Source organism: Alligator sinensis, unplaced genomic scaffold (genome assembly GCF_000455745.1).
Source record: "Alligator sinensis unplaced genomic scaffold, ASM45574v1 scaffold87_1, whole genome shotgun sequence".
NCBI classification, from domain to species: domain Eukaryota; kingdom Metazoa; phylum Chordata; order Crocodylia; family Alligatoridae; genus Alligator; species Alligator sinensis.
The window spans coordinates 2,261,199-2,274,153 of record NW_005841929.1 but is presented as its reverse complement, the minus strand read 5'-3'; the positions used below and the strand labels follow the sequence as shown (position 1 = coordinate 2,274,153).

At 42.5% G+C, this 12,955-nt stretch overlaps 1 protein-coding gene across 1 annotated transcript in view; it reads right to left on the bottom strand.

Moving 5' to 3' along the window:
- Positions 1-8,329: 8,329 nt before the first annotated feature.
- DCP1B (decapping mRNA 1B) overlaps positions 8,330-12,955 on the bottom strand; it is a 67,916-nt gene continuing 63,290 nt past the window's right edge. Inside the window, 2 exon segments of the mRNA XM_025198805.1 lie at positions 8,330-8,705; positions 12,734-12,955. The exon segment at positions 12,734-12,955 is cut by the window's right edge and continues 30 nt beyond it. Of these exon segments, the coding sequence (XP_025054590.1) occupies positions 8,625-8,705; positions 12,734-12,955 (303 nt within the window). The 3' untranslated portion in view covers positions 8,330-8,624.

Here is a 12,955-nt window from a genome sequence, read left to right as displayed (position 1 = left end):
TAATTCTGCTCTGGTCTTAAATGCCTATAGCACTTGCTCATGGCAAGGTTTATCAAAAATACCCTCAGAATTTCTGGAGCTGCTGCAACCATTTGATGGAAGAGAAGCATTTTGTAAGGACTAAGCATGAACAGCGTGTGCCCCTGGCGGTTTGGGGGGGCATGGCTGTGCTGGTGGCAGCGGGAGCACTGTGGTGGGAGCCCAGTGGTGGTAAGCTGGGAGCTCCTGCAGATGCCACCGGCACTGTGGGCAGTCGGGGGGGGGGGTGACGAGTGCTGACCAGGGGATGGTAACCACCCGCAGGTGCCACCAGCAGTGTTGGCAGTGGCTAGCGGTGGTCGTGGACTGCCCACAGATCCCGCCACCCACGTGCATCCCCTACACATTGCCCCCGGGACTAAGTACAACAGTAGCTGTCACCAAAAGGAATCCTATCAGAGATCATGGGCAACTGGTGAGTCTTGAGCAGGGGGGGGCACTTGCCCGACCAGTGGCCAGTCAGCAACTGGTGGGAGGGTCTCCTGTGGCCAGTCACGCTGACTAGGGGGAGGCGGGGGGGCCGGATTCGCCTGTGGCCAATTGCGCTGACCCATAAGTGCCAGTGGCACTGAAACTTCCAGGTTGGCTTGATCGGATGTTGGGGAACCCCTCCCAGTTGGCCGCAGGGATTGCTTCTCCTGGCACTCCCACTCCCAGGCTGGCGCTCTCAGGGCGGGCACCAGTGGTCTCACCTGCCCCCCTGCCCATCACCTAAGCAGGGAACACTGCCTGTCAGGGGGTGCATTAGTACTTTCAGGGGATGTATGTGTACCCCCATGCACCCCCTACATGTCACCACTTGCAGAGTTCCTTGGAAAAACGGAGAAACAGTAGATGCCTATGGGACAGGGAAGATAATAGGAAACTTCTACAAATTTTGCTTCTCTAGCTTGTTTTCAATTCTACAGCTGGTTGGGAGTGGGGAGAAGAAGAGTGTAAAGAGGTGCTCATCCTGCAGAGGGATAGGACACTGCAGGTAACCAGCAGTTAAGAGTCTGCCTGGCTGGAAGCCTGGGGGCCAGCTGTAATTGATGATCAGTAAATGAGAGTGGAGCCATAGAGACTAGGGGCACACATTCAAAAAGCTTGAGCCTGAATTGATTCAAACTTTGCAGGTTAGTTTAACCTGGCTAGGCTAAATCAGTTTTGTAATCAGACAGACATCCCAGAAATGCAGGCACATACCTGCAGTGGCTAGAAGCTAGGGGGCACTCCCTTCCTTCCACAGCATGGATGGGGGAGTGGGGACATGGCCAGACCCCAGCAGGAGCTCTGATTAGCCCAGCAGGGAATGGATAACAGTGTTTATCACCCAATTAAGAAAACAACAGAGGGACATTACCAGCTACTTGTTGATTCAGCATGTACTATTGCCAGCACGTGGTCTGCTAGCTAATACACAGACACCTCCTCAGCAAGGCAGAGGGGAGGGGGAATTCTTTCTTAGCAGGAAATGGTAAAGGGGAGTGGGGAGCTGCAGCCAGGGAGCAGAGGGAAGGGGCCAGCCCTGATGTGGAACAGAGCCCCGCCCTATCCAGAGACTATGCTAGGATGCTGGGGAATTCTGGTTTATCTTAAACCAGCAAAAGGTCTGGGACAGACATTGAATAAACCAGTTTGAGGCAAATCAGTTTAGTCTGATACTACAGTCAATCAGGTTTATCTCAAACTGGTTTCAGTCATTGTCAAACTGGTTTATGTGCACTATCTGTTGTTATAGGTTTAAACCAGTTTGTGATCACTTAAACTGATTTATGTGTAATGTCTGTTCCTAGCCAAAGGGTTCAGCGCTCCAGGGTCAGGGAGCAAAGGGGGAACAGAGTCTGTCTCATTTCAACACTTGAAGAAAGCCTACTGGTTTTGGACTGTTTATCTCTTTGCACACTTGCTTGGTTCATTGTTTCTTTTCCTGTGAGGACTAGGCTGTCCCATGGAAAACAAACTGTCTGGAAACCTTGAACATGGTTCTACCTGGCTTTAATAAGGAAGCTGGGTGAGTGACCTGCTTACAAGGACTTTTCAAAGCAAAGGCATTTTTTTAACCAATGCAGGAGTTGTGTATGGAAATATTGTCCCTGTTAAGTATATCCTGCTGTCTTTACTGTTTTTCTTCCTCACTCTGTGACATAAGGATCAGTGTTCTCAAGCACAGAACTTCTCAGCCACTGCAGCATGAGCACCCAGTGACAGCCTACTGTAATTACCTACATCAACAAGGAAAAGCAAAAAAGCAGTTCCTAATACTGTGCCCCAAGGGCTTTTAAAGACTCAGTGGCATGGTCAAGGGAGGAAGGAGTAGCTTGCTACTCTGCTGCTTCAGTGGTTTCTATATACCCCCTGCTTGCTCCAGTCCATACCAGTCCCAGAGTAAGCTTCTTCCTGTCCACACAACACTCAATTCTGGGAAAAGAGTTAATTCCTAGAGAAAATGGAGCTGGTTGTAGAGGACTGAGGGGTTTATTTGAGTTGCAGCAAAAAATTGGGGAAAATTGCAAAGATCAAGCCTTCATATAGGTTGTTTCCCACTACCATTTATTTTCAGCTACTCTGGTTAGCACCAGGGGACATTTAAGACTACAGTCTTCTTCAGGTACAGCTATTATTTGTATATGTTGTGCAGTATATGGGTATTGTTCTAGATGCTTCTGAATTTGGGCAAAAGTTAAGGTAAGTTTAGCTATGCTCACCTCTCCCCTACAGGAATTTAAAGCAAAAATCAACCCCCTCCTCACCCCTCAACCTCACCACATCAGAAATTAGGGAGCTCCTGAAAATTTGCACAGATGATGATCAATGAACTAGGCAGCTGGATACCAGCAGGGGTGAGAGACTAATATAACCTTGAGGCTCTTGCAAACCAAATTGGTGTGACAGTCCTCTGCAGAAAATAGATAAATAAATATATAAAGAATAAATAAGACTCCTTTAAAAAAAAAAATTTGAAACGGGTTTCTTTCTTCTTGGGTGGTATTTCTCCTTTAAGGGAATAGATCAGCGTGTAGTTGTAGATGGATCACTGCATCACGTTAGCAATATTCTAGCACAAGTGATCTCTGCGCAATATACAGAAATTGGATCCTCCTGCTCTAGCTCTTCCTGAGGAATCAGAAGGGGAAAACCGACAGGAGAAAATAACCTGCTTGGACAGAGGGAAAAAAAGAACTTGCTGGTGGATATGAGTCTGTAGTCCTCCACAGAGAGGAAGAGAAAGCAAAAAAGGCGTACGCCTGGGCAGCTGTACACATGAAAACAGCCTTTATTCCCAGCCTGAGTAGTGATAGACTAGGCAAAAACCCACATGTTCCTTTCATCTCTCTCAATTCGAGTCACTTTGGTATTTTTAGGCAAGTGTAGGGGAAAATTACACAGGTATGCAGGGCTTAAAAACAGAATGGCAGCTAGTTCTTAAATAGTGCTTTGCATAGATCTCAGGTACTTGGTATGGTCATGCAAGTCATATATGCCCATTAGGGGTGCGCAAAGCGGGTCCTATTCAATTTGGATTCAGCCCAAATCAAGCACAGTGATTCAATTCGTTGATTTGGATCACTGTCCCCGCTTCGATTTGGCTGAATCCGAATCTGAAAATTTAATGCTGATTTGAAGAATCAGCGATTTGGACATAGACAGCTTTAAATGTCATTTCTACATACCTTGAGGTACCAGTGCAGATTGTAAACGCTGCAATGATGGGGCGGATGGAGCATCCCACAGGAGTGCGGGGGCAGGGGGGCCTCCACATACTCGGCAGCCAGAAGTGGAGTGGAAGTACTTCTTGTCCAATTCTGTGTCTTCCAGGGAGTGCGCCGTGCCCCCCCTGGCTCGGCAATCGGCTACAGGGGGAGCCTAAGTGCCCTTCCCCCAGACCCAGAAGGCACCAGTTGCTGAGTCGGGGGGACACAGGGGGAACCCCCTGCGTGCTCTGCGGCAGACCCTGAAGTGGACCAGAAGTGTTTCTGGTCCACTTCCAGGTCTGCTGCTGAGTGCGCTGGGGAGCCCCCCACGCTCCTGTGGGACGCTCCATCCACCCCAGCATCGACGAGCCGCCTGGTACCTTGAGGTAGGTAGAAAAAACATTTCAAGCTGTGTCTATGTACGAATCACTGAACCTTTCCAAATCAATTCAGAGGACTCCGATTCAATTCGGAGAGATTCAAGTGTCCTTTAATTTGATTCAGATTTGGAGATTCAGCCACCGAATATGGCCGAATTTCCGCTGAATCAAATTCAGGGACCAAAGCTTCACACAGCCCTAATGCCGAGTCCTGTTGGTGCAAATACTTCGACAGATTCACAAGGAGGCATGTAGCAGAGTCTTTATACTACTAGGCAGGAATCTGTTATAGAACTGCTGTGCTTTGGTAAATCAAAAGGTGTTTTTTATTCTGCATCAAAATCAAGGCTAACATCTTTCTTGTTGCACAATAGAAGCTTTTATTGTTTTTAGTTAGGGGCCCTCATTTTTCCTTGTATTTTACAAGCAGATCACTATTTTATCAGAGGAATGATCTGCATCATATATTGACTTTTCTGCAGTCCCATTCTCTTGAGCCATAGAGTATTCATACCTCCCCTTTTTTGCTGTCAGATGATAGATCTGTTGTCTTGTAGTTAGAGGAGGATACACCAAAACATAATAGGTTAGGTTTCTAATCAAAGTATATGCCAAAGGTTTCCAGAAACTTTTACATGGATGCTTTTAAAGTAGATGTTACCATAAAATATATTAGCCCCTTCACCAGATGTTTTGGTTATTGAAATTAATAAAAAGGATTTCATCCTGTCTGAACTCTCTTCCAGGGTGACAGTGTTTATTTTGAAGCTCTCTCCCTGTAAATTATTTTGTACAGTAACCTAACATTCTGCTTTCCTTTTCTTTGATATGCTATATCTGCTTTGTTTCAGGGCTATTTTGAGTCGTGCAGAGGAAGGGAGTCTGTTCCTAGCTCTCCTTGCATTCCAGTCATAAGCTTCTGTATGTCTGTTTAGTTTGTTCTGGTGGGAAGGTAATGTTACCATTTTTTTAAATAAAATGCAAAAATTATCACTGATGGTTGTAATTTTAGATGATAGTGAAAAGAGAGAGATTGTCTAGTTATTGTGTTAGTTTTGGGGGGGGGTGTTGGGCTGTCTAGCTACAGTCTTGACGACAGGCTAACATAGGGGGTTGGTCTGTGATGCAAGTTCTAATATGCAGTATTTATATAGGGCAAAGTGTTAAGACTGGACATGTGCTTTGACCTTTAAGATATTTTTAGAGTATTACTTTCAGTGGAGAAGAAAGAGTCTCTTCGGTTTTTGGGCATCATGCAGAAGCTTATATTTGATTATTCTCTTTTTCCCCTCCAGCTGAACCTAGAAATATGTCCACAGATCACAATGACTTGATGGGAAAAGCAGCTGTAGGACATGGAAAAGAAAGAGAAGTCTTAAAAACAAGTTTTACTCTATGTAGCAAGTTCAATTGATTGCCATTTGTCAGAACTTGCATCTGTTTTGCTGTATTATATATTCCAAGACTGCAGAATCCCATGTTTTTCCCCCCAGGCTAGAACAATCCTCCTGGGAGGAGGTGTCCTCTTGCCACATTGTCTTCTACCTTACAACCTAAAGTACTGTACTGAAAAATCTCTTAATCTAAGTTTTTCCATCAAAGGATGCTACAGCAACTAGAACAGTATGCTGCCATTCTGATATCCAGGAAGTACAAAACGAACCAGGACTCTCATTGTATTTATAGCTGAAACCCAAACCCAACACAATTTAAATTTTACACCTAGCCTCTTCCTTGAAAACTATATTTTGCTATGTGAAAGTTTATTCTGCAGTAGAATTGTAATTGATCCCTTTGAATTAACAAAAAAGTAAAAAAGAAAAGCTTCCCAAGCTTTTCCCCCTGCACAGCACAAGGCTGGTACCTGCAGCTTACCCAGAGTGGAGAGAACAGCAGAGCAAAGCTCTGAGGGGAGGAGAGCAGCAGTGCAAAGCCCCCAGCCATCCCTGCTGCTCCTCTCCCTGATCAGACTGAGAGGGAAGCACGCCTGTATGTGGCCATAGTCTGCATAAAAGAAAATTCCCGGATATTTGGTTTTATTTTAAAAATAAAAATCAATATATTACTAAACAATATATGACATTTAAAGACTAATACAAATAAAAAAATACAGGAATTTATGGGAAACCTAGAGAATTTCCAGCTTTTCAGTAGTTGGGGATGGCTCTGACTATATTGGCTATAATTTTAGAAGATGCCTTCTCTGAGACAAAAAACACTTCAGTTTGCTCACTTTCTTTTCCATTCTATGCTATCCTCTGGCCACATCTCTTAGAAAAGATACTGGAAGTCCCAGCCCCTAACCCATGATTTCTGCCCCCCAGAAGTACTCCTTTCAGCAAGGGGTTTTGCCATCTTGGAACCAGAAAAATACCAAATTATACTCTAAAAAGCGAACATCTACAGCATTCATTAATTTAATTTAAAAAATATTTTTGTCCTGGTTTACATGCATTTGTGTAGTGTACATAGAGGTGATTGTATATAATAGCTTAAAATAAAGTCTTATTCTTGTACATTGTAGGGGCTGTGGGTGCGTGGGTATGTGGGGTTTTGGGGAGGCGTAGGTGTTCCTGTGAGGGGTGGATAGATGTGGGGGGTGTGGGAGCATGTGGGTGCGTATGTGGATATGTGGGGTGTGGGTGGCGTGGGTGTGGGGGTCTGTGTATGGTGGGGTGTGCAGGTGTGACTTACCCTACAAACACGCACACAGCCCCACCCTACGCACACACTGGAATACCAGCGCAGCCCCGTGCTCCCGCAGTCCAGCGATGCAGCCAGGCGCCATGTGGTGCTGGAACAGTACCGGGGCAGGAAGGCAGGGAAATGACTGGGGGTGGGGTGGGGCTGGGCTTCTGCTTTCTTGCTGGGACTCCCCCTGGGTCCTGCTGGCCCTGGCTCCTGTCATCTTTGACAGGCAGCCAGGAGCAGATAAATAGTTTCTAATTTTTTTTAGGGGTCCCGCAGGCCAGATAGAATGGCTGGGTGGATTGGATGCAAACCATGTGCTGTATTTTTCCCCACCTATGTACTAGGGCCACTATCCCATACCCAAATTTCTCTTAGGCAGCAAAATCCTGCCACCTGATACTGCAACCAAGTTAGAAAACCCAAGTTTACGCCTTGCTTGTGGTGTCTCACCATATTTCTCTTCTCCTCACTCTTACTTATGCACCAAGATTCTGATGTTTCTTTCTGAGCCCCACTTGATTTTGATTCCACCTGTTGCTCTTGGTAAGTCAGCTATAATAATGCCCTCATCTCACCTCTCTGAAACCACAAAAGAATGAGTCCTGCCAGGTAGGAAGGCATTGACATACTACAGCATTACAGCACTAAACAAAACCTGGACTCATTTTCTTTCTTTACCAAAGACTACATCCATACACTATAGTTTCATATAACATCTGCCAATGAAGTGTATAAAACCTTAACTAAAATAATATCACATTTGTTTTAGGTATTTATTCCAACTGATTTAAACCATAATTGAGGTGTTAACAAGGAACATGAGGCCAATGCAGTCTACTTTACTTTTGTACACGTCTAGGAGTACATTAAAATCCCACCTTAAACAACTGAAAATTGTTCTTTCAGTACTACTTAGTTCATGTGGTAACAAGATGAATCCACTGCATAGTATGGATTATCCATTTTATTTTCTTTGTAAATGGATCACTGAAACCATTTTTCCACCTGCTCTTGGAACATGCTGGAAAAGCACTTGTGAACTAAATAGCTTCTCTCTTGACAAGTTTATATATTGCTTAGAATTATGTAGATTTTTTGGAAGTTGAGAAACCTGAATCCAAGGCTATCCCAGATCTGCATGTAGAGCAAGAACAGTCACTAACAATAAAGCTACTCTATAAATTTTTAAAACTTCAGATTTCCATTTCTACAACTTTCTATAAACGTTCAGGAATTAAAATAAAAACAGGTTTTCCTACCAAGATTTCTGGGGGAAAAATCATCACATTTCTTTCACACAAGTTTAAACTCCTTGAAGACAAGTTAGAAACAATCCCAGCTTCAAGAGATCTTCCTAGTCCTGAATTTCACCACATTTTTCATGCATCTAAAAACAGTTCAACACTGCCACCTTGTGGCTTGGACTGGGCACCATTCATGCTAACCCAGGGTTGTGTAAGAGATGTAATATCTCTGTCAGAGAAGGTCCAGGTAAAATAACTAGTCAATGAATAACCATAGCTATAAATAAAAAGGAGACTGAACTCTGAGAACAGAGTCTTTATAGGAGAAACATAAGTCATCTAGCAATTGGCCCATGTAAAAAAATACAATTTCAGATATTTTGTGATTTCACGTCTTTAGTGCTATGACCCAACCCCCCTCCCCCCAGGAAGGCACAATCAGTTTCCACCCACTCGTTTCTCAGTACAGCATGTACTTGCCAACAAGCAATATTTAACTGTGTGTAAAGTGTCTAGGACCATTTCTTTCATTTCACTTTTATTTCTTTTTCTTCTGGAGTTCAGGAAATCATAGAAATTTAATTAAAAGCTATCATTTACACAGATTTTTTCATTGCTGCCTTTCTCACACTGAAGAGATAAGCTTCATAGATTATGTTTAAGAAGTTGTCATCATTCTGAAAAACAAAATAAGAATGGTTATTGGAAGATAAAAGAGACAGAGCAAAATGATTTTCAGTTCTTGCCATTCCAGGTTATAAAGATTTTTCTACCATACTCACTCAGACAAAGTTTATGCTAGCAAGGAAATTAATTAAAAAAAAATCCACCTCTGGCTAATACCTCTCACAGAATGTTTGCATACATAGCTATCAAGAGCAAGAATCTTTCCTTCCCCCTGCCCCGGCCTTCATTCTTATTATCCTATATTTAAGGGTTCTTTGGAGGAGTTTCTTCCCCTCCTATTATTGCAATAATGATGCTAAAGTGTTTTAGTGTACAGTGGATTGATTTAGTTCCTGATTCTATTTTCCAAGTGAGGAAATCTCAGCATCTCCTTTGATATTCACTGGACTGAATGATCTTAAACTGCACCAGTTCCTTTGCCCAGGTAGTGTCAGAAAAGGAGTTGTCAAACTCCTTTTCCATTTTGCACATCATTTTGCAATAAAATATATTACTGTGATCCATCTCTCTTCCCACTGCTACCATACTGATTGTTTTTTGAAGCTTTTCATTTTGAAGAGTACCATAGAAGTGCTCTATACATCCAGGGTAGATAAAAATCAATGATTTAAAAAGAATGGATTTTTTATTTAAATCAGATTTTTAAAATTTAAATAGGATTTTCTGATTTAATTGTATTTTTTATTTTTTTGTTAAGATGCTTTTTTTTCTTTTTATACAAAGATATCATCATGGAACAAGGATTATAACTTCTAATTATATACTATTTGATACAATATATTCATGTAACCTTTTTAGAAAAGCTTTAAAAATGTGTCACAAAAGGCCATGGACTATATTAGGGGCCCAATGTTATGGGGTTCCCAGAGGCTCCTCTTTAGGTTAGAAAGAATAAAGAAAACCATTCTACCCAATGGGACTCAGTGCTCAGTCTAGAAGATCCCATTAAGCATCTCTGTGATGCTTAGTTTCAGTTCTCAAACTGTGGATTTGACTCTCCAGAGATAATATCCTTGTTAACAGCAGTATATGAAGATGAGTGATAACAGATCTGATTACCAGGGGTCCTGGTTTTCTCTGATAAAAAAAAAATCCCAAATTTTCTGATTTAACAATTCCCCCCACCATCCCAAAATCTACATTTTCACGTGATTAAAACAAAATGCCACTATATATAAATGTTGATTTTGGGGATTTTTTTAAATCAGAAAATTTGGGATTTTTTTTTTTAAATCAGGGAAAACCAGGATCCCTGCTGATTACCTACCCATCAGCACTACTCTCTGCACATTTGTGTACACAGGGTCAAGCCCATACCTCTCTCTAAAAGTGCAAAGTTTCAAGAAGTTAAATGAATAGAGAGGATTGTTGGGGGTGGAGTAGATCTTGGCAAGGAGGAGTCTGGAGATAAATACAAGGAGGGAGGGGCAGCAGAAACAAAAAAGAACATTTTGAGCAGAATTCTGTTGAAATTGCAAAATACTTCTGTAACAACAACTTTGCAGCAGCTGCTCTGAGGAAAGCAAGACGAACCAAACTAACTCTCCCACAAGGCAGAAGGAACCAAAGTAACTCTCCCAACAAGATGTGTGATGGAACTCACTAGTGGACTGTTTTGAGTGATACATTGGGAACTGGTCTAATCCGATGACAATTTGTGAACAAAACCATGACAAAATAGATAGAATTGTCATAGCTAAAGTTCTCAGCATTGGGTTAGAAGAAATGTAGAACTTATGCTGACTATCCTGAAGCCTATTTCCATAGCCTTGAACAAAGGCTATATCAAACAACAAGAATGCACTTTTTTTTTTGGTAGAGAACAATGATTAAATCGAGGCTTCCTGGCCAGCGATTTAAATCATGATTTTTATCAATTTGATTTAAAATCAAATCCACCCTGTATACACCATAGTTTAAGAGCCATTGCTTTAAAACATGGCAGTCTTGCAAAAAGTGAAGGAATTGGACAGTGCAAATTAGAAAGAGAGACATTAAGTTCATGTAAGAACATAAGACAATAACTAAACTGGTGACACTTCATGGGGAATGTAGGATGCACCTGGGACAACAGTTGCAAGTCAGCAGATAGGTATGAAATTGGCTTTCCATATGAGGCATGGAGTGGGCTAACCAGAAAATATTTTCCAAAATAACCCAATTAGTTATGGCCAGTGAGAAGAATCTGGCCAACACATCATTTATAGATAAGACTTCAGAAGATAAAATGCATGAGATAGTAATTGGTTTTATTAGTAATTGGTTTTATGTAAAGTTTTTCCCACTGGTACCAAATTTGGAAAAACAGGAGGAACACAATACCCTTCTTTTTAATCACAAACCAGAAGTCCTGAAAGGTATGTGAAAAATGCTTCATAAAATACTTCATCCTGTAGCTACTCTTTATAATGTAATCACAATCTAAAGGTTATGTCAATCTTCAATGATTATGTCTATGAACAGTTTCAATAATACATTGGCAAATAACTTTGACTCACAAATCAGACTCTGATTGGCCCTCTTCATTCATTCCAGATTAAAGGCAGTCCTTTAGCATTTAAAACATTCACTTTTTTTTTTTTAAGTTCTCACAGAATTCTTAGGCTCGGCAATGCTATGTTGGCTAGCACTATGGAAGAAAGAGACTTGGGGGTCATCATTGACCACAAGATGAACATGAGCCTGCAATGCGATGCGGCGGCTAGTAAAGCGACCAAAACGCTGGCTTGCATCCATAGATGCTTCTCAAGCAAATCCCGGGACGTCATTCTCCCCCTGTACTCGGCCTTAGTGAGGCCGCAGCTGGAGTACTGTGTCCAGTTTTGGGCTCCACAATTCAATTCAAAAAGGATGTGGAGAAGCTTGAGAGAGTCCAGAGAAGAGCCACACGCATGATCAGAGGTCAGGGAAGCAGACCCTACGATGACAGGCTGAGAGCCCTGGGGCTCTTTAGCCTGAAAAAGCGCAGGCTCAGGGGTGATCTGATGGCCACCTACAAGTTTATCAAGGGTGACCACCAGCATCTGGGGGAACGTTTGTTCACCAGAGCGCCCCAAGGGATGACGAGGTCGAATGGTCACAAACTACTTCAAGATCGTTTCAGGCTGGACATAAGGAAGAACTTCTTTACTGTCCGAGCCCCCAAGGTCTGGAACAGCCTGCCACCGGAGGTGGTTCAAGCGCCTTCATTGAACACCTTCAAGATGAAACTGGATGCTTATCTTGCTGGGATCCTATGACCCCAGCTGACTTCCTGCCCTTTGGGCGGGGGGCTGGACTCGATCTTCCGAGGTCCCTTCCAGCCCTGATGTCTATGAAATCTATGAAATTCCATGTCAGACAGAACACTAAAACATGACTCATTCAATTCCATCCTTTGACGTATACCAGCTTGTTTTCTAAAAAATATTCCTGAATGTTTTGTCAGTCAAAATTTTAGTAACTCTGGCAATAAGAGTTTCATCACTTTGACTGCAGAAGTGCTTTTTAATGAACCTAACCGGTAAACTTTTCTGGACATCTAAGACATATTTTTACTTACCCATCTTCATCCCATTTTTTTTTATTCCTCCCTGAACTTCTGCCCTTAACATGAGCCTCAACTATTTGAAGACTGTCGTATCACCAATTATTCATCATTTAGTTAAGTTGTGCGTGTGTATTGCACATGCTGTTTTCACCTTTACTCACAGACCAATCCCTTGAAGCCTTTGATCATCCTTGCTCTTTACCCTGAACCCCTTCAAATTTATTGTTCATCTTTCTTGAACTGTTGCACCCAACACTACATACATTAATCAAAAGGCAGTTAAGCCAATGCTGTGCAAAGGACTGTTATCTCCAGAATATGATGTAGCGCTTCCTTTATATACAGCCAGAAATAGCATAATTTCCAATGCACATTTCAGCATAGTATTTAGCCTTCAGACAAATGGATCTAACCAATTATGCAGCAAAGGTATGTAAATCAAAAGCAGAATAAAGGATGTAAGCAATGGGGAAACACTTCTGACTTTACCTGGATGAGGTGTAAAAGTGTTTCCTGCAGCTGTATCTTGGTCATTGGGTTGTTGTTTATCAGAGATGGCTCCGGGTTCTGCATAGGCAGGATAAGGCTACCTGAATTGGAAGCTGGTTCTTGGTTTGAGGGTGGCAACCGCCCACTTTCATTTGCTTTTGGTGGAGCAGATGTGGACTGAGTGAACACCATAGGAGACATCAAGAGCGTAGGAGTCACTGT